The sequence below is a fragment of the Carlito syrichta genome, unplaced genomic scaffold, assembly GCF_000164805.1.
Source record: "Carlito syrichta isolate Samal-C Ts95f unplaced genomic scaffold, Tarsius_syrichta-2.0.1 Scaffold66807, whole genome shotgun sequence".
Taxonomy (NCBI): Eukaryota; Metazoa; Chordata; class Mammalia; order Primates; family Tarsiidae; genus Carlito; species Carlito syrichta.
Genome location: NW_007010903.1, coordinates 18,947 through 46,385, shown reverse-complemented (window position 1 = coordinate 46,385; position 27,439 = coordinate 18,947). Strand labels below are relative to the sequence as shown.

At 37.5% G+C, this 27,439-nt stretch overlaps 1 protein-coding gene across 1 annotated transcript in view; it reads right to left on the bottom strand.

Moving 5' to 3' along the window:
• Nucleotides 1-326: 326 nt before the first annotated feature.
• LOC103253145 (exocyst complex component 2-like) overlaps nt 327-27,439 on the bottom strand; it is a gene marked incomplete at its 3' end in the record, with an annotated part of 44,184 nt that continues 17,071 nt past the window's right edge. Inside the window, exons 6-8 of the mRNA XM_021709065.1 lie at nt 25,084-25,202; nt 7,933-8,058; nt 327-451 (exon numbers count right to left, since the gene is read on the bottom strand). Coding sequence (XP_021564740.1) covers nt 327-451; nt 7,933-8,058; nt 25,084-25,202 — 370 coding nt within the window. The remainder of the gene's footprint in view (nt 452-7,932; nt 8,059-25,083; nt 25,203-27,439) is intronic.

The following is a 27,439-nucleotide window of genomic DNA, read 5'->3' as shown; positions in this document are numbered from 1 at the left end:
CGATTCTGAATCCTAGAAAATAGTTAAAGTTTTCTTTTTTCTTTGATTATCTCATTTAATCCTTACAGTCACCTGTTGAGATAGATACGCTTACCATTCTCTTTTTAGAAATGATGAAAAATTGAGTCCCAGAACAATCAAGCAACTTGTTCAAGGTCATATGGCTACTAAGTGTCAGGGCTGTATAATGCTTTTAAGTAATCCTAAAATATACGACAATATACATGTTGAGCTTCTGTGTTTTAAAAACTCACTTCAGAATCTAACATGTTTAAATCTAGAAAATCACAACTTAGCTCCACCTATAGTAAAATTTGTATACATACCTCACTGAAAAGGCTTCCATTAACATATGAAATCCACAGTTTCCAGAAGTTAGGCAGCTGGCTTAAGACAAGCTTGGTCAATTTTTCAACAAATGCCACCCTGTGGGGAGTTTTGTATCTCCATGCTAAAGAGGGAAAAAATACTATAAATATACTTTTAAATAGAGAATAAAAACCTATTTGAACATATTGCTATCACTCCACCTAAAAATCAAACATAGAGTAGAAGTAGTCTAATTTGCTGTGGACACTTTGGCTACAGAGATTTAAGGTACTGATATCAAAGCATTTCCTCCTTCCCATCAGATTATGATGCCCAGCAGCTACTGGAGCACAGTGGCACCCATAACCAGAGGGCCCTGCTTTTCTTTTTCCCCCCTCAGGTAAGAATGAGCACCTTCTAAAGCATCCCCACTGACTAGCGGTCCAGGGCAATGGGCCAGGTGGCCATAGCCTCGGAAGCGGGGAGGGCTTCCAACAGGAGGATTATTTGGCTTTTCAACAATGTCTGAGGAATGATATATGTCTCTTCAAAAAGTCATGCCTTCAAACAGCAGACTAAAAACAAAGGCAGGGGGTGCTCTACAGGTAATAGTGAAATTCTAGGATAATAACAATGGGCTGGGAAATGCCACTATACAACATAGTTGGTGAAAAATTCAGTAAGGAATCCAGCTGTCATAAAGGAAATATTCAAGTGCAATCACATAAGTAATAACTCCTCCTATAATACAGAAATTTAAGAAAAATTCAAATAATGGAAACTTTTTGGTTACACATCATTTAATACAGCTATTGCAGTAAGTGGGAAATAAGGACTTGGATTTCTTATGGGAAGAATAAGTTCATGGGAATAGAAACAAGGGTGGAAATTCAGGGTCCACTGACCATCTCCTAACTCTCCCGCTCCTTTATCCTATGTGCCATGGCCCAGCAGACTCCCTCCTGCCCTGCCTCCTGGTCCCCACTTACTGGGGAGCTACAGCCAGGTCAAAGTCTAACTACTACTCAGCAACTTCAAAGACAGGTGGCCTCAGAGGACGTTTTCATTATTTCCCTCCCCAGCCATGAGCTTCCTTTAAAAATACTCCTGGGGCCAGGCTCTGTGACTCAGTCTGTAATCCCAACAGTTTGGGAGGCCGAGGTGAGTGGATTGCCTGAGCTCACAGGTTCGAGACCAGTTCAGGCAACTTGGCAAGACCTCGTCTCTACAATGAGATAAAATAAAAAGTAGCCAGGCGTGGTAGCACGCACCTATAGTTCTAGCTACTTGGAAGGCTGAGGCAGAAGGATCACAGGAGCCAAGCAGGTCAACACTGATGTAGCCATGAGTGTGCCACTGCACGCCAGCCTGGGCGCCAGAATGAGACTCCAACTCAAAAACACAAAAACAAAAAAATTCTCCTAGGCAAAAGGTTTTGTTGTTGTTGTTCCAGTGAGGGAGAGATAAATTAATTTTTAAATGTTTAATAATTTCCTAGCCGGGCTCGGTGGCTCAGCCTGCAATCCCGCGTCCTGGGAGGCTGAGGTGAGGAGACTGCCTGAGACCGCGGGTTCGAGACCCGCCTGGGCAACTTGATGAGACCTCATCTCGACAATAAATCAAAAATTAGCCGGGCATGGTAGTGGGTGCCTGTAGTTCCGGCAACTTGGAAGGCTGAGGCGGAAGGATCACCGAAGCCTAGCAGGTTGAGGCTGAGGGAGCCGGGAGCATGCCACTGCACTCCAGTCTGGGCGACAGAGTGAGACTCCAACTCAAAAAAAAAAAAAAAAAGAAAGATTTCTGACTAGATAATACATGGTCAGAAAATAACAAGGTATACAGTGAACATCTACCACCTGCCACCCACATGTGCACAGTTCCCAGCCCCAGGACTGTTTACTAACTTCTTGTTATTCTTTCTGAAATGTTTTTTATATAAACAAGCAAATATAAACGTGCTTTCTTCCCCATCCCAAATGTTCTTTGTTCTTACACACTGAAAGCGCAGAGCTCATGCCCTGAGCTGTCTGACTCCGCTGCAGTTGATCCAGAGTCCCCCATATTCACACAAGCAATGCTCCCTCTCTTTCTCCCTACAGTCACACAGTCTTGCACATTTTTGGCCGTATCCTCATTTAACAAGTTATCTTCTAATGGACAAGACTGTTTCCAGTCATTTGCAGGTAAAATTAATGTTTCAACCAGTAACTGTACACCTACATCGTTTAGCACACGTTTAAGTGTTGAATACATTCCCAGGATGAGAATTGCTGGGTCAAAGAGCACATATTGCTGGAATTTTGATAGGTATTACTGAATTGCCCTCTCAAGGGGTTATTTACACTGCCACTTGCAACACACAAAAGTAGCAGCTTTGTTATAACCTTACCAGTGAACCAAACACACAAAACCCAAACAGAACAATCACCACTTGAGGGTTTTGCCAAATGGGTTTCTTACTGTAGTGTTATTGTGCCTTTTTCACGACTATCATGAGTGAGATTGACATGCTATTCACATGCTTATGAAACACTGAGACTTCCTTTCTGCAGCCCACAGGGCATCTTCATTAATTAAGCATATTAGCCCTTTGTCTATGCTATGAGTTGTGGGGAAAAGTTTTACATGCATTTCCACATGTGTGAAAGGCACGGTTCTTTAAGGGCACATTATAAACTTTATTTGTTCATTCAGCCAATATTTATAGCATATCAACTGTGTGCTTATCATGTGGCTATCCCTGTATCTAAATTGTTCACACTAATGCTGAACAAGGTAGGTTTCTGCCTTCACAGAGCTTATAATCTAACAGAATAGCCAATTAGCCAATGAAATGTATCAAAATGATAATATGAGACAAGAAGTCTTCATTTGGAAACAGAACTTTTAAAGACTTTTTCCTAATAGTAGTTGATGATTGTTTTACAAATGGCAGGCAGCATGCCAGAGCATAAGCCAAGCCATGTACGTCCTGGGTTCAATGACAAGGTAAAAAATGGGACAAGAAAATCTAAAAATGGAAGCACTGAAAAATTTGCTTTATATGGTAGCAAATGAATTCTTACATGATATGTTCCCTGAAAATAATGTTTCAAAAACGATCTCAGCTCCTCTGTGTAACTCTACTGAAAATTATTTTGTTATTACTATGACTGTGAGAAACTCATCTGCATCCTTACCTCACAGTTCATTCGCAGAGCTTGTTTGCTGGGAAATTAAAGTGAATATCTTGGTGTCAAACCTGAACACGTACTTTGTGTGGTCTGCTCTGGCTTATTATAGAGCCACATACAGTCATGTGCTGATTGAGGAAAGGGATATGTTCTGAGAAATGTGTCCTCAGGCAATTTTGTCATTGTGCGAACATCACAGAGTGACTTACACAAACCTGGATAACATAGCCTACTGTACACCTGGGCTGTATGGTGTAGCCAACTGCTCCTAGGCTACAAGCCTGCACAGCGTGTGGTTGTACTGAATACTGTAAGCAATTCTAACACAATGTTAAGTATCTCTGCATATCTAAATATGGAAAAGATACAGTAAAAATCTGATATAAAAGATTAAAAAAAGGTACACCTATAGGGTACTTACCATGAATGGAGCTTGCAGGACAAGAGGTTGTTCTGGGTGAGTCAGTGAGTAAGTGGTGAGTGAATGTGAAGGCCTAGACATTACTGTGCACTATCGTAGACATTATAAATACTGTACACTTAGACAATACTAAATTTATTTTTAAAATAAACTGTGTTAAGACATTAAGATGGTTACTATGTCACTAGATGATAGGAATTTTTCAGCTCCATTATAATTTTATGGGACCACTGTTGTATATGAGGGTTCATCATTGATGGAACTGTCTTTATGCAACCCATGACTATATCTGCATATACAAACAGACCCTAACTTGTGATGGTTTATAATTCTCACTTTAAGATGGTATGAAAATGACACATATTCTGCAGATTATAACCATTCTGTTTTACACTTTCAGTATAGTAGTCAGTATATTACTTCATATGCTCAACACTTTATTACAAAATAAGCTTTAGATAATTTTGCCCAAAAAGTAGGCTAATGTAGGTGTTCTGAGCACATTAAAGGTAGTCTAGGCTAAGCGAAGATGTTTGGTAGGTTAAGTATATTAAATGCACTTTCAACTTACGATATTTTCAACTTCAGATAGGTTTACTCGGACATAACCCCATCATAAGGAAAGGAGCTTCTTCTGTATATATACACTCTACATATATGTATGCATATACATATGCATATACACTCTACAGATAGATACCACTGGGTCTCATGGAGCAGATCATGGAGGTTACTCTACACTCCCAAAGAAAACACAGGAAGGGCACATTGCCTTTTCACTGATCTAAAAGATAAATTATTTTTTAAAACCCACAAATAAACAAACAGAAAGTAAACTCAGTTTCTCTCCTATTAAATCCACTGATTGGCAAGTATTCTAATTGAAATGTTTCTTGATAGAAAAAGTATTAATATAAAGTATTATATAAATATAATCATAACAAACCAATTTCCCAAATATTCCTTCAGCTAAATAATTTTATGGCAGATTAATCAGTAAAGTTGTTTTGTCTGAGTTCATCATAGTATGGAGTGTTAATATAGTCACTAGACAGTGCTGTCAGATAACTCTACTAAACTGGAAGTTCTACAACTATTTAATGTGCTGGTGCTCAATCACCAAGTCTCTTGGAAAACTGCCAGGCTTTTGCAGCCTCCTGCCCAGTGACAGAGAACAATTTAAGCATCATGTTGTATTTGATCTTTTCATTACTTGCAAATTCTTTAAACATGTGAATGTATTATGTAATGAGAGTCCCTTCCCCCTATTTCTTCTAAGTCTATTTCATCCAAATTCTGTTCATTATAATTTAAAAATGAATTTGAATTTTCTTTTCCTACTGAATCCAATATGTCCTAGTTAAAGCACTAGATGCTGTATCACTGAATAACATAGAGTAATTTCCTAAGAATGACGAAAGGAACCAAGAGGATATTGCAGGAATTTCCAACTTTTTCCAACAGAAATCACAAAGTATGTAGGCTCATTAATTTTGCTTTGATTGTAATGTTGAAAATGAGCTTCTTCAACTTTATTCATACCTATAGTTTACTGTAGGCAATCCTTCACAGTGTTCCAATTCCAAGCAATTATTTGGGGGAAATTAAACTTGATTTATTCGACATCCACTTCTAGTCACACTAGAGAAATATGGATTGGATTTAACCTCTAGCCAAAAAAATTCTATAATAGAATTTCTATTTTAGACACTGGACAGCAGGCTGCACACGCCTGTGATGCCTGGAGGCAAGAGACACGCGGCGAGCTTCACAGTGGCCTAAGCTTTCAGCCTAGACAGTTCTAGACAACAAAGGCAAAGGGTGAGGAATCAAAACAAAGCTCTGTGGCCTTTCCCTGTTGGAAAGGTGGAGAAGGCTGCGAAGACTGGAAACTGCAGGGTTGAGTTCAGAAAAGGAGGAAGCTATGTAGGAAAAAGTTCCAGAAATCTGAGTAGAGGTCTCCTTCACAGTCTTTGTGGAAGATGAGTCCATGAGTATGTGGAGAAAAAGTCATAAACCAGGCAAAAAACTATAAGCTCAATCACTCCCAGAAGTTTCTCAGGGCAGAGAAACTTTCTAGCTCTACACAGCCAGGGATGACAGTCCTTGTCCATGACCTGGGCCCATTGAGCTCAGAGGGCTATGACTGGGTAATCAAGTGCAATAGCACTAGAATGAAGGCTACAAGAGGTCTGCTCTAGCACAGCTTAAAAGCAGGCCCGGAAAGGATCAAGCTGATCTGCAAGTCACTGAACTGCCTGCTCAAGCAAAGCACAATGCTCCTTAAATGAAAATAGCAAAGCCATACAGAACACTCACAGTGTCTGGGAAACAATAAAAAATGAGTAGATGTGCCTGAAGCAGGAAAATGAGAACCACAACCAGAAAACAGAAGAAAAATTAGTCAATGGCAATAGATCCAAAGATAGCAGAGACAACGTGATTGCCAGACAAGAACTTAACAGCTATTATAATTATGCCCAAATACTTAAAGAAACAAACAAAATTTCTAGAGATTAAAAATGCAATGCCTGAAATTTTAGGTTAGACATTGGAGTAAAGAGATCATAAAAGGTGGAAGCACAGTAGGTGACGGTATAATGAAGCATCAAGGGGAAAAGTAGGGGGAAAATAACAAGCCTCAGCATCTATGGAATCTCCTGGTGTCACATACATGCAATCAAAGTCCCAGAGAAGGATGCCAAGCAGAAAAAGATGTGAGAAAATCATGGCTGAAAAATTTCCAAATCTAATGACTATTTCCAAAATTTGATACAATAGTTTCAAATCCCAAGTCTATTTTACCAAGCGGCCTGGCAAACTCAGGCGGAATAAATCGGAACTATTCAAGATGATGCAATTTATTTATTGTCAACTTCAAGTGCAGTTTCTAACTGGGCTAATGTTAATTTGATAAGTGGTGGCAGTAAATTACATGAAGATAGGCAAAGAGTGGGATGGAGGTTATTAGATCTGATATGTTGTCCTACTAATTAAGAAAAGGAACATCTCTTTTCCACGCTCTGTAAGTTAAAATAAAAAATTGGAAAAAAAAAACTTCAAGTAGGCTGTACTACAGAGTCAGGCTCTGACTGTATCTGTTTAGTGGGCTCCATGTCAGACCCTGTAGCACAGATGTAAAGGTACACAATTCTGGCCTGTCATTGTTGATACTAATGCGAGGTGGGCTGGGTAGGGAATGGGAACACGACAAGAGAGAATGCAACAGTTATAGAAGCACTGCATCTAGTACAAATGAACAATCTAATTCTAAGGTGCTCTTATGATAGGCTCCATATTTATTAAGAAGACCTTACAAAAATTCCCTACTCCAATATTTGTAAGAATATTATAAAAACACTTTAAAATAACTTTAGAGGCTTTTAAATTACATAGAAGGTATTTCTATTACTCTATTTGAATTTCTGACACCTGTTACTGAGACTATAAATGATTAGTGAATGATTATATCTAGTTTGGTACACAAGCGCATTATATCCAATATATTTTGTATCACATACAGGTAAATAGACAATAGGTAAACAGCCAACTCAGAAAGTTAAGAAATGCAACAGTTACAACTTTAAATTCTTTATCTTTGAAAAAATTATTAGTAATCAATTTATGGTGAATTAACAATCTTTCCAAACTAAAGTTTAGATTTCATCAAAAAAGGCATATTGACTACAGAAATTACATTTGTGAAACTTTAATCTTGACTTTCTCATAGAAATTTTTCTGTGGCGTTAAAAAAAATTCACAGAAAAAACATACTAGACTTTAATTAAATATCTTGAATAAACCATACCATGACTTACTTAAAAAACAAATGGCATTTCTTTAATGTAAAATGTAATATATATTTTCAGTATTTAAGTTTAATTACTGGATAGTTATTTTAATAAGCAAAAAAGATGACAGTTGGTAATAGCATCAGTAAAACAATTTTGAAATTTTCCAAGAGAAGAATTTTTGGAAGTATACAAGTACAAATTTAAAAAGACCTAGTGGGAGTGGGGAAATACCTACTGTCATCTCGACCAGACTGAAAGCTGCTGCCCCTCTTCAGGGATGCTGTCTGGCTAAGCTGGCCCAACGGTGAGGGACGCATATCGTTCTCGAGATCCAACATGGGACTGTGCAGGCCTGGGGCACCTGGGAAAGAAAGAACATATTTCTATATGCTCTGCATATTCTTACTTAGTGAGGCAACAGACAGCTTCTTGGAGGCTACTACTTGCATAATTGTTCCATATCTAATAAAGCATTTATTAAGCAATATCAAAAATATTTTCTCAGCCGGGCTCGGTGGCTCAGCCTGTAATCCCGCGCCTTTGGGAGGCTGAGGTGAGTGGATTGCCTGAGCCCGCGGGTTCGAGACCCGCCTGGGCAGCGAGACCTCATCTCTACAATAAATCAAAAAATCAGCCGGGCGTGGTAGCGTGCGCCTGTAATTCCGGCTACTTGGAAGGCTGAGGCGGAAGGATCGCCAGAGCCCAGCAGGCGAGGCTGCAGTGGCCGGGAGCGGCCACTTCACTCCAGTCTGGGTGACAGAGTGAGACTCCAACTCAAAAAAAAAAAAAAAAAAAATATTTTCTCTTGGCCAGGCATGGTGGTTCATACCTGTAATGGCAGCATTTTAGAAGGCTAAGGCAGGAGAACTACTTGAGACTAGGAGTTCTACACCAGCCTAGACAACACAGCAAGACCTCAGCTTTACAAATAAATCAAAAAATTAGTGAGGTGTGGTAGCATGTGCCTGTAGTTCCCAGTTACTCAGGAGGCTGAGGCAGAAGGATCACCTGAGCCCAGGAGGGTAAGGCTGCAGTAGCTGGGAGCATGCCTGGGTGGCAGAGACTCCGACTCAAAATTTTTTTCTGTAAATAGATTAATAAATTTTAAAAATAACTCCAAGTTCAGCAAAACTTGGGGTAGGGAAGGAATGCTATAAACATAAAAATTAGGGAAAAAATCACATTTTGCAAAACAACTTTTAGCACTCGGAAAGGAAGTCATGGAATTCTGATTCCTCTGTTTCTTTTAACAGAATCAATATAAATTTCTATAGCATAAATCATCTCTGTCTTCTCCCTTACTGCCACCATTTACATTCAAATCCCCAAATTTTATCATTTATTTCTTTGGTATGTGAGATTTGATACCTTATTTCTATTCCTGATGCCAGCCACCTAGTTTGGATCTTTTTCACCTCATACTGTTAATATTCCAGAAGATAAAACATGTTACCACTGTCAAGAAAGTGTCTTTATTGTCCTAGAGTAATCTCACACTTCAATACAAATTTTTTGATTCTTATCTCAGAAGTCTTTTAAAAAACCTTAAGGATAAAGTCTACATAAATGTTTTCCAACCCAAATTATGCTGAGAGTCAGGAAATACTTTTTCTAAAATGGATCTCAACAGCCATTAGAAACAGAATCCTATATTGCTGAAGGAGTTAGTAAGGACGTTGGCTTGAAGTAGTAACATTTGCCTGGTCAGTCTGTAGGGAGCGTTCAAAGATCTTCAAAATAAACTGAATTCAACGGACATTTACACAGCATTTACAGTCCTGTGCACAGGACACTTATTCTCTTACAAAAATGCATCTAACATTTTCCTGCCTTATTTGTTACCTCTCCACCTGAAAGATCTCCATCTTTCTTCTCCACCCATTTAACCCACATCCTGAAGACTTCAATGTTGCAAATTATAACTATTATACAAAGTTTCTTCTTACTGCTGTCTCTCTAAAGTGCTATCTGGCACTTTTCTGCCCCTGACAGCAGTTATAATGCACATATTTGATTGACTTCACATTCTACTTCTGTTGTTCATTAACCATTATGTACTGTCTATCTTCATGACAGACTACCATCTTCTCAGGGATAAGACCCAAATAGCTTATCTCTGAATTTTCCAAAAAGTCATTGGACCTTCCATAAATAAGTCCCTCAATATATAATAAGTAACTGATACTAAATTATTTGGTGAATAATTCACTAAAAATTGTATTCCCTATTTTATAACTTAATTGTATATTAAAAGTCTATGGACTTATTTTTAAGGCTAAAGGTTAAATACATTTATAAATTAAAATAATTTTGTGCCACTGATAAAACATTGGTGTAGGTATTCAATAACATTTAACAAGTATTTACTGAGCACCTTTCATGTGCCAGGAGTAGTAGACCCTGGGGACATGTTGATGAACAACAGATAAGGCCCTTCTTTCAAGGTGTTTACACTCTGGTAGTAGAGGTAGAAAATAAAACAATAAACAAATAAACAGTAAAAATATAGTACAAATGTTAAGCAGAGACTTTAAATAGTGATTGTGTGATCACAGATGGCTTTACTCCATGGGTCCTCCTATCACGCACCATTGTATGTGATGCAGTATCAGCTATTTCCTTAGACCCTAACAAATTCTACCTGGTAGATTTTATAGAAGTAGAAACTAGATCATTCAAACAGATTTTTTAGTGGCATACAATTTTTTTGAAGACACTATGTTTTAGCTATTGTGGTAAATAAGTTTTGTGCAAGCATTTCTACTTTGGAAAATATTACATCTAAGATAAAAAGACTTGTATAATCCAATATGTTACAACAACAAAAGACATGTCATATTGAGTAAAAAACATACAAACAATGAAGGAACAATATTTCTGGTGACTGATTTTTTTTTTCTATAGCAAAGAAGTTTGTGTGTAGAAGTGTTAATAACTTATGACATTTTCCTTTAAAGTTACACAGAAACAAAAAACTGAGTACCACATGCTCTCACTCATAAGAAGACCCTGAACATTTACTGTAATACTGTAAGAAAGGGAAACTGCCAGGGTTGGGAATAGGGACACATAACATCAATAAGGGTAACTGATCTCAAATCAGGCAAAGTGGGAACCAAAGGGAGGTCCAAACTTTACCTGTACAATAACCACCTGTGTACCCAATCCGAATTATACCCATCTTTAAAATTAAAAAAAAAGCAAAAAAAGTTTACATAGTTGCCAGTGCTATTAATTGCAGAATTCGGAAAATTCATATCAAAATGTAAATTTTCTGACATACTTTAGAAGGAAAATAAAGGGTCCAAGCTTAGCATCATACTAAAATATATTTATGTATGTATTTATTTATGTATAATTTACATTAGCATGTATATTTAAAAGGTACAGGAAGAGAATGCTTTAATTTAAAATGTTACATCTTACTTACTCTCGAAGGTTTCAGGACTATAAATTCATGACTAAGAAGGAAATACTTTCTAGCTTTCCGAAAGTATACTATATACTATTCCTGCAAATAATACAATTGCTTAAATAGTTCCTCAGAAAAAGTTTTCTCTCCATAGATGGCAATTTTACAACTTTAATTTAAATGGTTTAATATTAAATTATTTGTATAGTTTAAGTAAACCTTGAATCTTGAAACGGTTAAAAGATTGATTTACCTTTTTCCTTTAATAACAGAAACTGTATAAAGAATATGCTTTTGTTCTATTAGAAACCACATCATCAATTTTCTATGATATCTGGAAAAAAAGTTAAACATGAACTAATATCTTAATTAGCAATCTAGCATTACCAGCGAGTATAACACAGCAGAAGGGAGCTAGGACAGTACATGTCCTTCAGGACTAATCAGCATCTGGAATACATTTGTGAAACGTACATTTGCCGAGTGACCAGAAGGTGGCGCTTCACAGCTGCACATAAATGCATTAGCCAAGGTGGCGCTTCACAGCTGCACTCAAGTGCATTAGCCCAGCAAACCAAATGGTGGAAAGAAATGAAGAAATAAACCGGGCTCGGTGGCTCAGCCTGTAATCCCGCGCCTTTGGGAAGCTGAGGTGAGTGGATTGCCTGAGCCCGCGGGTTCGAGACCCACCTGGGCAGTGAGACCTCATCTCTACAATAAATCAAAAAGTCAGCCGGGCGTGGTAGCGCGCGCCTGTAGTTCCGGCTACTCGGAAGGCTGAGGTGGAAGGATCGCCGGAGCCCAGCAGGTCTAGGCTGCGGTGGCCGCGGAGTGGCCACTGCACTCCACCCTGCACTCCAGTCCGGGCGACAGAGTGAGACTCCAACTCAAAAAAAAAAAAAAAAAGAAATGAATTTCCCTCCTCAACATTTTGCGTTTTTTTGTCAAAAAAATTAGTCATTTTACAGGAAATCAGAAATATGCTCCGATGAAAAAAGTAATGAAAACATTTTACTATAAAGAGTAAAAAAAAAATTGACAATTCTGACAGTCTTTTAAAACTTAAATTGTATAACTTAATATTTCCAGCTCACAGTATTACAAATATAAAGTGGTTTTGATAAGTAAGCACTACTATAAAAGAACAAAAAAGATGAAAAGAATATAATTTCTATAAGATATAAAATCAGCAAAACATTTTAAATATTTCACAAGTCAGCCTACTTTCTCTTTATTGTTTTAGCACATATCATCAATATCTCTTGATGTGTTTAAAAGAAATATACAGATTATATAAAGCATGTAGTTCTAAAAAAGAATATAGTAAAACTATTATGAAGTTTCATTGTATCATGCACTTATTGATCTGCAGATTATATGCAACTGAAAATGATGTTACTTACGATATTTTTACTGAAAACCTCAGCTACTTTCCCCCTGAGATCCTAAGGAGGACAGTGTTCAACTGCAGACACACAACTGCAATATTTCTTTAGAATGCTAGCTTGCAGTGGAAACTTTACAGGTGACAGACACTAAAGTTTTTGTAAAATTGTGTTTAACTTTGTCCTTTTAAAGTTAATACTGCATTAATATGTGTGGAGAGGTCATTTTTATCCTTGGCAGTGTATTTTCTCTAGAAATGAACTGTTCCTAGGATTTTTTTCTGGACAGAAAATTTTAAAAAGCCTTTTGTCAAGTAAGACGTTATTATTTCCAGCCTCAATGAAAAGTTTGTAACTTTATGTCTTCATTTGGGCAAATACTAATGAATTCTTCCCTATACTTAAAATTGGAGCAGAGATTAATTCTATTAGGGATTCTCATGGTTACGCAATTGATATGGGGTTCCACAGCAACTCACAGGGTCATAGACCTATGCTGTAAAATATACCTGTAAAAATTGGCCTTAAACTATGCAGCTTTTAAAGTCTTTTTTAGTTGTAAAATTCAGATGCTATGATTCAAAGTTTAAATCTGAAACTTCAAATCACCACTAAAAACAAAATGGAAAAGATGCTTATTCTTCCCATGTTCAGGAGACTGATCAGTGGTGTTACCATTTTAGATAAATAAAAAGTTTGTGCTTTAAAAGGAAATTGCATCACAAAAATATTAAAGGTAACCAAAGAAAATTGAAAACTCTATCAGAATTGTATAATAGTTGTAAGAGTTGTTACTGACTTCACAGCTTGGCCATTTAAGCACAGTAACCAACAGATACACTCAAATGAGTAAGTGTTTATAAGATAAAAACGATTTGGCTGTAATCTGTCAAAGTTACTTGAGAAATAACTACAGGTTGACGATTACTCTGGAGAATTGCAAGTAGGCATATAACCCAATAACATGAGGAATCACTACAGTATTTCTAGTTCTAAAATTTGATGTGACATTTGTAAGAAAAATGGTACAAACAAAATTCCAGGAGTAAATATTCCTGGGGTCTAGCTATATTTTTAAACTTCCACACACTGGTGTTTGAGTTACAATTTTACCAATATAACCAATAAAAGATACATATGTTATCTACAAATGCTTGAAAGAAGCAACCTGGAAGGAAAAAAATCCATTAACCACTTAAAAAAATCAAGACACAATGAAGTTAATTACTGGAAGTCAAAAGTCAACATTTTTACTTTTTCCAATTAAATAAAGCTTCTATAACATATGCTAGCAACTTTCTCAAAAGGAATTATTTTCCCATTGTTGTGTACGCAGATACATTTAACAAATCATAAATAAACATAAAATTAGAAAAAATTATTTTTGAAACACTATATAGGCACAGAATAGAAATTTTATTTTAATAAGAGAAAAAATAGTTGGAAAACTTATTTTCAGAAGTGGCAGAAGTTATTCAGAACATTAATGAAACAATCACTAAAAGAATAAGAGCCTTTTCAATAAAAGTCACTTCACTAAGAGAATAAAAGTCTTGGTATAGAAATAATCAAAAGTATTACTTTTCTAAAAGAAAATAAATAGTCAATCGCTCACAATTTGCCATGAACTAGTTGAAACATTTGCTATTTTTTTTTTCCAACAATGGTGAAGTTTCTACTAGATAAAGATTTCAGCTTTATTATAAGCTACAGATCTGGAAAGAACATCCACAAAGCTCAAAAACTTAAAATCTGAATCCTACAACACTGCAAAAAACTGATAAGGACTTTAAGAAGACTTCCTAAAAAATGATTATTATGCCTAGAATTCTGTTAGACTTCCAGGAAACCTTATCATGTATCAGTTAAGTCCATTCAACTCAAGCTGTGCAAGTCTGTTCGATTTTAAATGCAAAATAGCAGTCAATATTTTTGTAACAGACTCTATACAACATAAAGGGCAGAAGAGACCCTTCTTAAGGGAAGCCTGCAGATGTGGGGCCAGGTGAATAAGTTTACTATATTTTCTCATCCTTCAGCCTCTCACAGCAAGTTTTCTCACAGTCTACAATGGTGTGGGGAACACTGATCTGCAGCCCCCGGACTCTCAGAAGGGTGGCCGACTTCCTCACCGCCCTTAAACACCTTTGAACACATTTTCCTGCGCACAGCAGGCCCTTGTCCTGTGCTGCAGCCGACCACCCACTGTTGCTTGTTGACCAAACACGCGGCTGGGAGCCTCCACAGACACAGGCAGGATGGGATTCCTTTCAACCACGCCACACAGAAGAATTTCAATGCCAAAGCTGGGGTGGGGGTGGGGGTATCAAGGCAGAATTACAAATGCCATACGAATGAGACCTGTGTCAACAGATAAAAAATGCTCTTTTTGATCTTCTGATTGTGTGTGTGTGTGTGTGTGTGTGTGTGTGTGTGTGTGTGTATTTTAAAGCTCTGACAGGAACACTTCCTTAATTTAAAGGGGATTATTAATCCAGATTAAACAAAGAGTCACAGCTAACAAACCCCTGCTCACCCACTCCACTTTGGATAGTCTTTAGCAGGTTCCAGGCAATATTTCTAATGTATATTTCAGCATCATTCAAAACAATGGTTCAAAAAAGGGAATGTATATGAAAAGCAAAGCTACAGGTGTGAACTTTGAAGAAGCATTTATGAGCTAACACTGACTAAGAACCATATATTTGTAATAAGTGAGCTGTATAAGTAAATAACTAAAACAAAATCATTTCTGTCTGTATTAAAGTCCTATATCTTTTAGCTATTACATATAGATAGATCTACATGGAGAAAACATGCTTAGAGTATATAAGAAAAAGTTATTAAAAAAATGATAGGACAGTACAGAATTTAAATACATATAAGAATCAATATTTTTAAATTACCAAGTAACAGCATTTAATGTGTCCTTGATATTCATCATCAAAAACTTTTTTCTCCTTAAGCTGGGGACAAGTTCAGACATGAAATGGCTCCCAGCTGCCAGAAGTCTCCTTCCAGATGTACAGTAAGCCACAGCCATGGAAAAACCAGCTGCTACAATAACAAATTGAAAAGATCCTTCTGACACAGCCATTTTAGCCTGTCTGATCTATAAAAAATAGATCATTCATTGTAAGTTGAATAAAATATTCTAAAATAGAAGAAACAAGTAAAGAGAACTTAATCCAAGTCTTTCCTATGATATGCAACTGTAGTTATTTTACTAACAGAATCCACAAATGAATGCTACACTATGCCAAAAGTAAAACAAATTCTCAAGTCCTAGGTTACTGACTTTTAAAAAGCTGCTGAAATTACTAGTATTATTAGTCTCAGTTTTAATTTGGAGGGTGAAATTGTCTTTTCAAATTACATTTTAAAACAAATCTATAATCATTATGTAAAAACCTGTATGCATTCTGGTAATTAAAACTGCTTATGTAAACTTAATACTATTTACAAATAATGGTGATAATTTCTAACAATATGCATTTGAAATCTAATTTGCAGTATACTAAAAATCACTTGGGTTTTCTCTCTCTCTCTCTCTCTCTCGCTTTCTGAAAAAAAGAGACAAAAGGGTAAGGAAAATCAGACCATTGCTTTGGTAGAAGATAACTCTGACTGCAATAATAAACTGGTACTTTCCCTCCACTGCCCTCTTCTGAATTTACTTTCTCCTACATAGTATATAGTTTCTAAGTCTTGAAGCAGGTAATAAAACCCCACTAAGAATTTCATCTTCTAAAGACAATTTTATAAAGACTATGGTCACAATAAGCAAAAGCACAAATGAGCAACTGAACCTCCCCACCCCCGGGGGAGTGGGGGCAGGTAGCCCAGGGCCACTGCATATGGGCACACGCCTTCAGGCACACACCAGCAGGTACATACCATCCACAGAAGGAATGAGTTGCAGGGAGAAGACGATGGAGCACAAATTAGTATCTCACGTCTGTGCTTGAGGCATTGTGCCTTTCCTTTTTTTCTTTTTAAACCAGCCTCTATCATTCTAGGTTCATACTGTCACATACATTAAGGGAACTATTTTTTTAAATCTCTAGAAAATAAATTCCATAAATGAAGCTTCCTAATGTACAACCTCACTATAACAACTTTAAAATAAAAATTATAATTTTATTAAAAGATTTAGCATACATTAGTATTAGTATACAGTATACAGCATATAAGTCAATATACACTTATACTGACTTTTTAAACGATGGACATATTTTTATAGTTCCACAGAAAATTCAATGAATTTGCTGATAGTTTCCTAACGCAGGTTACAATTTCATCTAGCATAGAAGAAGTCTACTTAACCCTGCATTTTGGTAATATCAGAATTAAATGTAGTATTAACCCCATTAATTAAGAAAAACTATATAAAATATGTATGTAAAGGTCATAGATGTATTTTTAAATCGTAAGAAAAATATAGTTTAGTTATGTTGTGTAAATTCACAAAATTGTAGATAATTCATAATAACAATTTATGCACGCATCGTGCTGAAAATACAGACTTTCTGTAACTTAAAAAAGTGAGTGTGTGTCTGAAATGATTAAAAGGGTAGCTACTTAGCAGAGCCTCTATTCCTTCTATAGTAGCTCCACCATAGTGATGACTCAAAACACGTCCCTCGGGTATGCCACAGCACCTCTAAACTATCTTTTTTGTTAACATATTTTTTTATTTTAATATTGTGGGGTACAGTTAAGGGTTAGGTATACAAAGGTAAGGGTTAGGTATACAGTTAGGTTAGGTATACAGTTAAGGGTTAGGTATACAAAGGGTTAGGTATACAAGGGTACCAGCATTGTGCAGGTACCCTTGTTGATGGGTTGTGCCCCCCCATCTCCAGATAGATATTGACTACCGTTAATTCCACCTCCCGTCCCTTCCCTGCCCCCCCATAGTTTCCCGCCACCGCAGCAACCTGGTTGGAATTGAAGTTTATAATACTGAGTGATCTCTCATAGAAACAAAGATCTGAGTATCACATGTTCTCACTCATAAGTGGACCTTGAGTAACTATCGTAATGCCTCTAAACTTTCAAGGACAACCTAGCCAGTAAGAGTTGTCTCTCCCTCTGTTCCATGACTATCCTCAGGAATGAACTGCTCACTTAACTGGGGCTGCTGTTCTATATGTTCCCCTTGGATCCTCAATTGTAGTACGTCATTTGAGATGTTCTAATTAAATACATATCTGAAAGAAAGGCTAACTACTCTCTAAGCAGCCTGATGCTCAAGTTATTTCACACAGCCTGCACATATATTTAAGAGTTATGCTCGAACTCACTTTCAGAACAAAGAAAAAAACACTTTTGAAGGCCACTTTTAAAAATCCTGTTTGTGAATATCAGTGGGGGGTTAACCGAAGGTTTTTCCTGGCAGGAGGAAACCTGAAGACTTAGTCTAATTTTGGACCTATTTCACAGGAATTTTAAAAGACAAGTGACACTTCTTATAAGGTGGTAAAAGTTTAACATGCACAACAATTCAATCCACAGAGCCGCTTTGAATATTTGGAACAGATACAAAATGGCTCAGGCTGGAAACACGATAACAAACTCTTCCATCAGTATTTAAGTTTTCAAGATGAGATTTTAAAATGTTAACCTTAGTTTCATTCTTTTTGTTTGTTTGTTTGTTCTCCCATCTTTTTTGCCCTTAGAAAAGCCGAAAAGATCACATTTGGGCTACAGAGTTGGCCACAGAAACAGAGTATAAAATGTTTGGTGGTAAATGGCCAGGTGCATGCAAGGTGTAATGGTAACGCCTGTTCCATGTCCTCGTACTATACTCTGAGGGCACCACCACCTGCCAGGATTGGTGTATATTATTACTATCAAAACTGGAGTCTAGAGAAAAATCTCATGCAGGACTCATAAGAATGTCAACCTTATGGCCAACTCTGCTGCCAAATACTTCATCATCAAAAGGACCTTTCTTGGAAAAAGGCAGCTTTGTACGTAGTACTGCTGTTTCTGAAAACCTGTCACCATCTCTGCATGGGAAATTTTCTCTGAAGACCACAGGGCCAAATGTAATTAACATCTACCTCCCCCAACCCCTACTATGCAAAGACTTAAAAAAAAAAAAACCAGTTATATGTTAATCAGATTTCTTAGATTCATGCTTAAAGATCAGTTTTAAGACACCAAGAATTACTTTCCTATTTGAATATTTATAGTCATTTAAAACTGTACTTTATTTCACAAAACTGTCTCAGTTAGTACTTACTGTTCTGCCTGTGGGGTTACTTAAACCATTAATAACCATTCCTGTTCTCCAGTGTTAACAGTCCAAGTACAGGTATTACAACAGAAGAACGTCTTAAAACTCACTTTCTTTAGATTTGGAATGCAACAAGCTTTCATTTTGAATGAGGTTCCTGAGAATATGCCAATAAAAACAAGGTAGCTTTTTAAAAAATTATAACAAAGTAACACATGAAATGCAGGCAGTGTTTCAGGGCAAATCGTTTAGAAGCACTTTCTTAATGTTGGAATAGTACATTACCTTTTCAAGTGCGGTAGCCTTCAGTGGAGAACTAGCTACAATTAATTCAAGGAAACCAGCAGGTGCCAAGCAAGCAAGTACTCTGAGCACAAGGGTCAGATCAGAAACAGATATGGCCAAATCAAGAAATAAGAGGCATCCGCTGAGGGCAGTAGGCATTGCCTCCCAACATCCTCAGCGCCACAAGTCCCTTCTGCTCTCGTGGGGACACAGTGTACCTCCCCAGGAACATCCTTATATCCTGCGAAACCTGAGAGAACTGGATGCTTTCTCATTCGCCTCCATTTTCTTAACTTGCTCATTTGCTCATTCTCAGAGAATGAGCATTTATTTATACTGAACATATAATTTTGGAGGTTAGTGATTAGGTCTACATAAAATGTCCCTAGTTGAATTCACTACGTATAGCCAATAGCATAAAAGTAACAGTTTAGAAGTAGTTCATCCAGCACAGCTAGCTTCAGGCACCACTCTTCACATGGCACCAAATGCCAGCTAGCCTGACTTGCCAGTGAAATGCTGATCTGCTTTGACATTACATTCAGAAATTCTGCTTGATAAAATATTTGCACCAACATTGTTACACAGGGTGGTGTTGCATGACCATTGCCTTAACTCACTAGTCTGAAGGGAGTACAATCTGGTGGGTCTGGGGAGAAATCTAGGCACTTGCTAGTTCTGCCCCTATTCAGGATATGAGCACTTGTGTCCATCCCCTAGCCTCTCTGAGACACCTTCCTCACATGCAAAATAGATCTCAAGTCACCTACTAAGCTAAACAGTTTCCCAGGTTTCTTCTAAAACTAAAATGTTTTTAGGTTTCTTCTAAAACTAAAATGAGTGGATATCCAATAGAAATTCTAAATAGTATTTAGCAGACCTACCTCCATATTACCTTATATTTATATTACATATAATTAGGACAATCAAATATCCATTGAGGGTCCACCAATAATCTACAGTTGTAGATTACATAAAAGTTTGTCTGTTACCAGCAAATGTATGATAAAGGCACATTTACATATACATACACTATCTATAATTAGATTACCTGCAGAAATAAATGTAGATAAGTGTATACTAAAGTTAACATGTGTCCAATGACATATTCATACAGTAATGATCACCAACAGAAAAATATCTAAGCATAAGCTGGTTTAAAAGTGATAGTATCAATGTGTTTAGAAAGATACTAGAGAAATTAAATTACTTCTGACTTTTAAAATTAACAGAATACTTGATATTAATAAATTATTGATAATATTTTAGGTATTAATAATGGTATTTTGGTAACAGTTTTTAAAAAGAATCCTAATCTCTAAAAATTAGATACTAATTTAATTATGGATAAAATGGACTGAAATAACCCAGGAACAGTATGGGAAAAGAAAGAGGTGAGGATGTTACAGATAAAATGAGATTGTTCATGAAGTGTTAACTGTTGAAGCTATGTTGAGTATTTGGGATACTATTACATTATCTTTTCTGCTTTTTAATATGCGTAGAATTTTCCAAAGTGAAATAATAAAAATGGCTTCTGATCTAAGATCAAAACACCACACCAATCTTCCAGTTAAAAGGCTTTCATATGTGGAAATACCTATATTTGGATTAGTAGTATTTACTGACAATGAAAAAGAGAACAGTTATCATATTCTGGATGTCAAAGGAAACTACATATATATATACAAACATATGTATAAAATCTATAAGTCTAGGAAACGTATGCTGTTTTGTCATGAAAATTGTAAAGTTCAAAGAGGTGTCAGGTATTACAGTTTTACTTTCCAATCAAAAGGCATTTATAGACATAGCTTCAGATAAAGTGTACTGCCAGTGAACAGACCCATTTCATTCTTTTTTTAAAAGAGGAGTCTCACTCTATCTATCACCCAGGCGGGAGTGTAGTGACAAAATCAAGGCTGACCACAGCCTTGATCTCCTGAGTTCAGGCAAAACTTTTGCTTCAGTCTCACAAATAGCTGGGACTACAGATGAGTGCTACCATGCCCAGCTAACTATTTTTTTTTTTTTTGTAGAGACAGGGTCTTGCTATGTTGTCTAGACTGGTCTTGAACTCCTGGACGCAAGCAAAACTCAGTCTCCTGAAGTGCAGGAATTACAGGCGTGAGCCACCCCACCTAGCTATTCTTCTAATTATTTCACAAGATATGAGCAAGTTCTGCAACAAGCTTGCTCAGAGTAAGTAAGTTACCTACAAGCTTCTGTCATTATTTTTTTCCAGAAATGCTGATTTTTGGATTAATACATACAGTAATATACAACATAAAGAAGACAGGGAAGACAGAATAAAGGTGTGTTTCTTCTATCTTCAAGAAAGATTCAGACCATTAGTGGTAGAATATTGGTTGTCAGATATTCTAGGTAAATGTATGACAAGATATATAAAACTTTCTGGAACTTTTCCAATTTTAAAAAGCCTATAGTTGGCTTCATAAATTACACACACATCCCAGAAATACAAATAGTTCCATACCATATTATGTATTCAGATTGTTTCCTATAAGCATCAACGGGAAAACCTTTGTCAGACCCTTTATCCTGTCTGTACCCAGTGACTATGGAATCTTTGGTGAAGAGTGGTGATATCTGCTGAGTACCCACAAGGTGTCTGAAGTCCTGACAGCCATCCTTTAGGTTCAGTTGAGACACTGCCTCCTCTAGAAAGCTTCCTTGCTCTTCCTCTCAACCAGACTAGGTCCCACGTCACGTGTTTTCATAACACGCTGTACTCCCCAATTCATAATGCTTCTGACGGTTATAACTAAAAACACAGCTATGTAATTGTTAAACTATACATCTTTCTCACTGGACTGCAGGCTCTAAGCAACCTGCAATGCACATCCAGCTCTCAGTGTAGCCTGATGAACAGCCCAGCTTACCTGAGTCACCTGAGAGCTAGGCAACACTGATGCCTGGCCACCATCTCCAGGGAGTCTGACACAATCAGCATGGAGGGAAGGACAGAGGACAGGAATTGAGAGTTGGTCATTAAAAAGACCCAGTGGATTCTGATGGGCAAGCAAGGCTAAAAGCCCTAACAGAGTAGACTCAAAAATTAGCTGAATCAACAGAGATAAATATGTAAGCTACTGTCAATATTTCCAAAGACTACAGACCATGTATATATACCCTTTGTTGTCCTTCTCCCTTGCTAAAAATATAAATTAATTAATGGCACTAATAGGCATGATGACACGGCCTCAAAAAAGAGATATTTGAGTTTTCCTACACATCAAACATAGGAAAGAACAGAATCAGAGCTGAAAAGTACTTAAATCCAAGTCCACCAATTCATGACAAAACTATGCTAGAAATGAGCAGTGGTAACGTCTCTGCAGTGCTTTCTTCTGTGCCAGGACTGTCCTCCCAGGGATCTGAAAAAGACTAGTGCTCCTTTTTATGTCATCCATAAATGAGGCTCAGGCGATGGACCCTGCATCTGCCAGGGTCATGACCAAGGGCCTTGGGTGTGCTCTAAAGGACAATTCTCCCTCACCTCCTACGTTGTCCTCAAGACCTCGCTGCCCACTCCCTTCTCTGGCGCAGCGACACTACGCTCTCCTGCTCCTCTGCCATGACCCTTTTCTTTGTCTTATCTACAGGTTTCTCTTCTCCTACCAGTCTTGAGCACACAGCTCCTCAGGACTGTCCTGGGTTTTCAGCTTTCTTCCTCTTCTTGAGTGAACGCATCTGCTCCTGGGGACCACCTGTATGCAGACCATAACCAAAGTTCTCTCTTTCAATCCACTTACCTATTGGATCTATCCATTTTCATGTCAGACAACTCCATATCCACCTGTCCAAATAAAACAAGGAATTCATTCCCCACTTAAGTTCCCTAACTCAGTGGCACCACCCTCCTCACAACCTAGCTAGCTGCCACAATCAACCATCTAGGAACCATCTCTACTCCTTCCCCGCTCACTTTTCCATAGCCTAATCATTTAGTCCAATCTATCCTTCTATCCTACTTTTTTTTTTTTTTTTTTTTGAGTTGAGTCTCACTCTGTCATCCAGGCTGGAGTGCAGTGGCATGATCATGGATCATTGCAGCCCTGAATTCCTGGACTCAGGGGATCTACCCACCTCAGCTTTCCACATAAGTGGTACTATAGGCACATATCACACACCTGACTAAGAGATGAGGTCTCACTATGTTGCCCAGACTGGTCTCAAACACCAGGGCTCAAGTGATCCTCTCACCTCAGTCTCCCAAAGTGCTGGGATTACAGGTGTGAGCCAACACACCTGGCCTAATCCTACTTTTTATACTTCTCCACATGCCCACCACATCTGTGCTAGGTCCAACAGTGGCCTGGTGCAACCAGTCTCCCCACCAATTTCACTGCTTGGGGTGCACTCTCTCTCATTCATCCACCACATGGAAGCTAGAATTGTCGTCTTTTAAAAAATAAGTCTGATCATGTCTTTCCCTGGCTTAACAACCTTCAATGGCTCTCCCATTTCCCTCTGGGTAAAGTCTGGACCCCTCAACAGAGTGAGCCAACAAATTCCATCAGGTTCCAGTGGCTGCGGAGTCTACTATGATGTTTGCTGCCTCAGACCTGTTCTCGCTCCACCAAATGGAATTCAGAGGTCCTCTCTTGCTGGAACCTGTGCACACCCTCTCTTCCTGAAAGTTTCTACCTCTTTCCTTCTCTATTTTAACTGGCCAACACAGATAGCTTTCAGACTCAAAACAGATAGATATCACTTCCTTCAGATCTCAGAGTGTCACTTCCCTGACCCCAAAACCCTGGATCAGATGCTAGCCCTACACACCACCACAGCACTCAGAATTTCCCCCAGTTTTAGGAAGCAGTACACTATATTCTAATAGTTGGTTACCTGCCTGTCTTCCCACTATTTTGTAAGGTTGCATGACCCAAGCCCTTGTCTGTTGGACTAACTACTGTAACCTCAGCACCCAAAAGTGTCTGCAACACAACAAGCAGTCAAGACACTCAATATTTGTTGAATGATAGGATTTGTTCAATGACTTATAAAATACAAGTCAATAAACCTGCATGCAAATGCAACTGTGACTTCTTTCTCTTAGTTTATCTCAGGGCCTTCACAGAAGTGATTCCCTTCCTCAGGCAGCAGTCAACAGGTACGCTACTTCTTATCCTTACATTCCTTAGCTAATATGAGCCTTCTCTTAGACACTTTCCCAAGTCAGCCATCTAAAACATTATTCACAGTTACTTCCTTTCAGAACACCCTGTGTTTTTTCTTTTTATCACCAGTCTTGATGCTTTATCTGGTTAGTGACGTGTGTAATGGCTTTCCCTTCCTCTGGCAGCAACTCCATGAGGCAAGGCTAGGTCTCTAGGACTCTGCGCAGAACATGATGCACAGCAGGGCTTGACACACTTTACAAAACCATTAGTGGACTAATATTGATCAAAGATCAGTATCAGGCTGGATTCAGTAGCTTAGCCTGTAATCCCAGCACTTTGGGAGGCTGAGGCAAGTGGACTGCCCGAGCCCATGGGTTTGAGACCAGCCTCAGCAACTTGGTGAGACCTAGTCTCTACAATAAATAAAAAATTAGCCAGGTGTGGTAGTGCGTGCCTGTAGTTCCAGCTACTTGGAAGGTTGAGGTGTTAAGGATCGCCAGAGTCCAGCAGGTCAGCACTGGGGTGGGTGTGAGTACGCCACTGCACTCCAGCCTGGGCTAAAGAGTAAGACTCCAACTCATAAAAAAAAAAAAAAAAAAAAAAGATTAGTATCATTTCTACATCACCTTGCCTCCATGAACTGTTTCCTGTTACTCAAAAGTAGACTTTTGTCCATACTGCTAGCCAACCAAAAAAACAGACACAGCAAGAGAATCTTCTCCCTTTTCTCCCTGCCTCCTTCTGGTACTCACTCTCAGCTATAATGCTAACTGGTGGTCCAAAGCACACAAAACAAACAAAAACCAAGAGATACCAAGGAAATCAAGTAATCATTCCCTTAACCATTAAGCATTCCTGAAGTGTGCTAACATGACACACAGGACAGCAGAATGACTGGAAGCAAAAGCCTTGCCTCTGAGGTCTTTCACGTAGCCCTCTTTGCAGCTGTACATGAGCTGAAGGATCCACTGGTGCTGGGCTCCAATGCACTGCCACGCAGGGTCTCCAGGGGCATGAAGGTCAGACAGATACCTGAAAAAGCAAGTCCAAGGTTGGCAAAAGAAGACTTCCTCCATCAGAAGTGAGGCTAAAAGGAAAAGCCAGCATGTTTTAAAATCATTGCATTTTTAAAGAAAGACTAAAATTGTATCAATTTAGTTAAGCATCTGTCTAAATATTATAGTCTTTAATATTTAGTTCTCAATGAAATTTATTCAAATTTCTTCTCATGCATTACTAATAAAACTTTTTATAATATTAGTTCTTTGTAAAAAGAGAAAGACAATTTGCAGCAATCCTATCTCTGGGTAAGCACTTTTATTTATATTTACACTTAGTTCGCAGGGTGTTTCTACTTAGTTTAAAGTCATCATATGAAACTGTAGGAACCAACAGAGGACAGTGGACGAAAATTTTTCAAAGTTCAGCCGTTTTTATTCCTTTTTTATAGAAATATGGCCATAAGATGGCAGTGTGGAACTGCTTGCCATGACGAACTAAATAAAGGCTCATTGAAACTAAGGTTCCTCTACATGAAGAGATTTGGTGACAACACACACTCACCTCTAAAGTCTACACACATTCATGACTGTTTGAGAAAATATTTCTCTAAAAAATATAGTACAGTTGAGTGTTTTTCTTAGTATCTAAATAGTTCTTAAAATAGTTCAAGTCTCCTTTGTACATAAAATACTCAAACCAACAGAAACAATTTAAATATATTTCGAATGAAAACTTTCTGTTGAATATTATTCAAGGTTTGGTCCTCAACCCTCACAAAATATATAAATACACCAAGTTAAACTCAATTAAATCAACTTCAAAAGCATGTCCACATGAATTTATTGTCATAAAACTATTTTTAAGCAATACATTGTCCTTTGTCTTCAGGTTTAAGATTTTTGTTCAACAGTAAACTGTCATTGATGGTTCCAAGCTGTGACCTCAAGCCAAATCTTAATCCCTTAGAAACACTTCTGATGCTTCCCTCCCATGTTTCTCTAGTAGTAGGTATTTATTACTCAGATATCCCAAATAGCAGCTAATTAGAGGAGAAAAATATACTTTGCAAATAATTAACAAATAAAATGCTGAGAACTATCCCGAATGACCCTGACCTTCATAGGTGAACAGAAGGGCCTGGTTGCTGGTGAGGTCAGACACCTGATTACCTGCAGAAGGGCCATGTCACAGTACTCACAGACACAGGCACTATCCCCTCTACCCTATGACTACTTACAGGTTGCAAACAGATTGTGCCTGTGAGTTGAGAAAGGGACAAGTTCACTGAAAGAAAGAACTTTACTCACATTAAGAAGTTACCTAGGATTCCTTCTCATATATGAGAATGATATCCTGAGAAGAAAACTACAATCTAAAAAATTGTATTTAGCTTGGCATATAGAATTCATTTCAAAGCTTCCAAAATCCAATCTGATTCTTTCTCTCACACAAGGCTTTCCTCTATTATTATTTAAAATATACATAAAACAACAGTACATTATGTCTTTTCTTCCCAAAGAACATGTGATTTTATGCTTTCTTGACAGGGATAATGTGTTTTAGCATTCTCCCTATTTAAATAGGCTAGTTTTGCCTCCAAACACTTCTGCAACACTTTCTCCTAATGCTTGAACTTACATAATCTTCAGATTGGGTATTTGTAGTAAGATATAGGAATATTTTTTCAGGGAAGTTGCTTCTTTTTTATTTTTAAACTACTGAATAGGAATGTAGATGGTTCAGTACAAGGGTTCTTTCTCCAACAGTACAGCAAGAGAAATTAATAAGCTTGCTTAGTAACTTTTAAAATTATAAGTCTCTTTAGTATGTCAATTGTGTCCTCACAAAATTTAATAAGACTTTTTCTATTATCTTATTAGTAAGTATAAAGTAAAAGATTTTATAAAAGTTTTACATAGCAAGAAGTTGTTCTCTTAGAAATTCTAGTGTTTCAGTTCAAAAGTACAATGACTTGTACTAGGCTCTTCCAATACGTCTCTTCTTTTTTTTCTTAAAGTATGCAGCTTAAAAATAAGTTTCATTTCAAAAATCTTTGTTTAGAATATATTACATGTTATTGCCATTTCGATTAAAACTATATATCAAGGAATATTTTTTCAAAAGACTCTTTAGAGAAAAAAACAAGGTAAAGAATGTTTATTATAATGAAAATATGCTTAATATTTTAAAATCTAAGAATTAAATATGATCTTTAACAATTCCCAGGAACAGGATCATAATGACCTGGAAAGCTTGGTTTCTTGCTA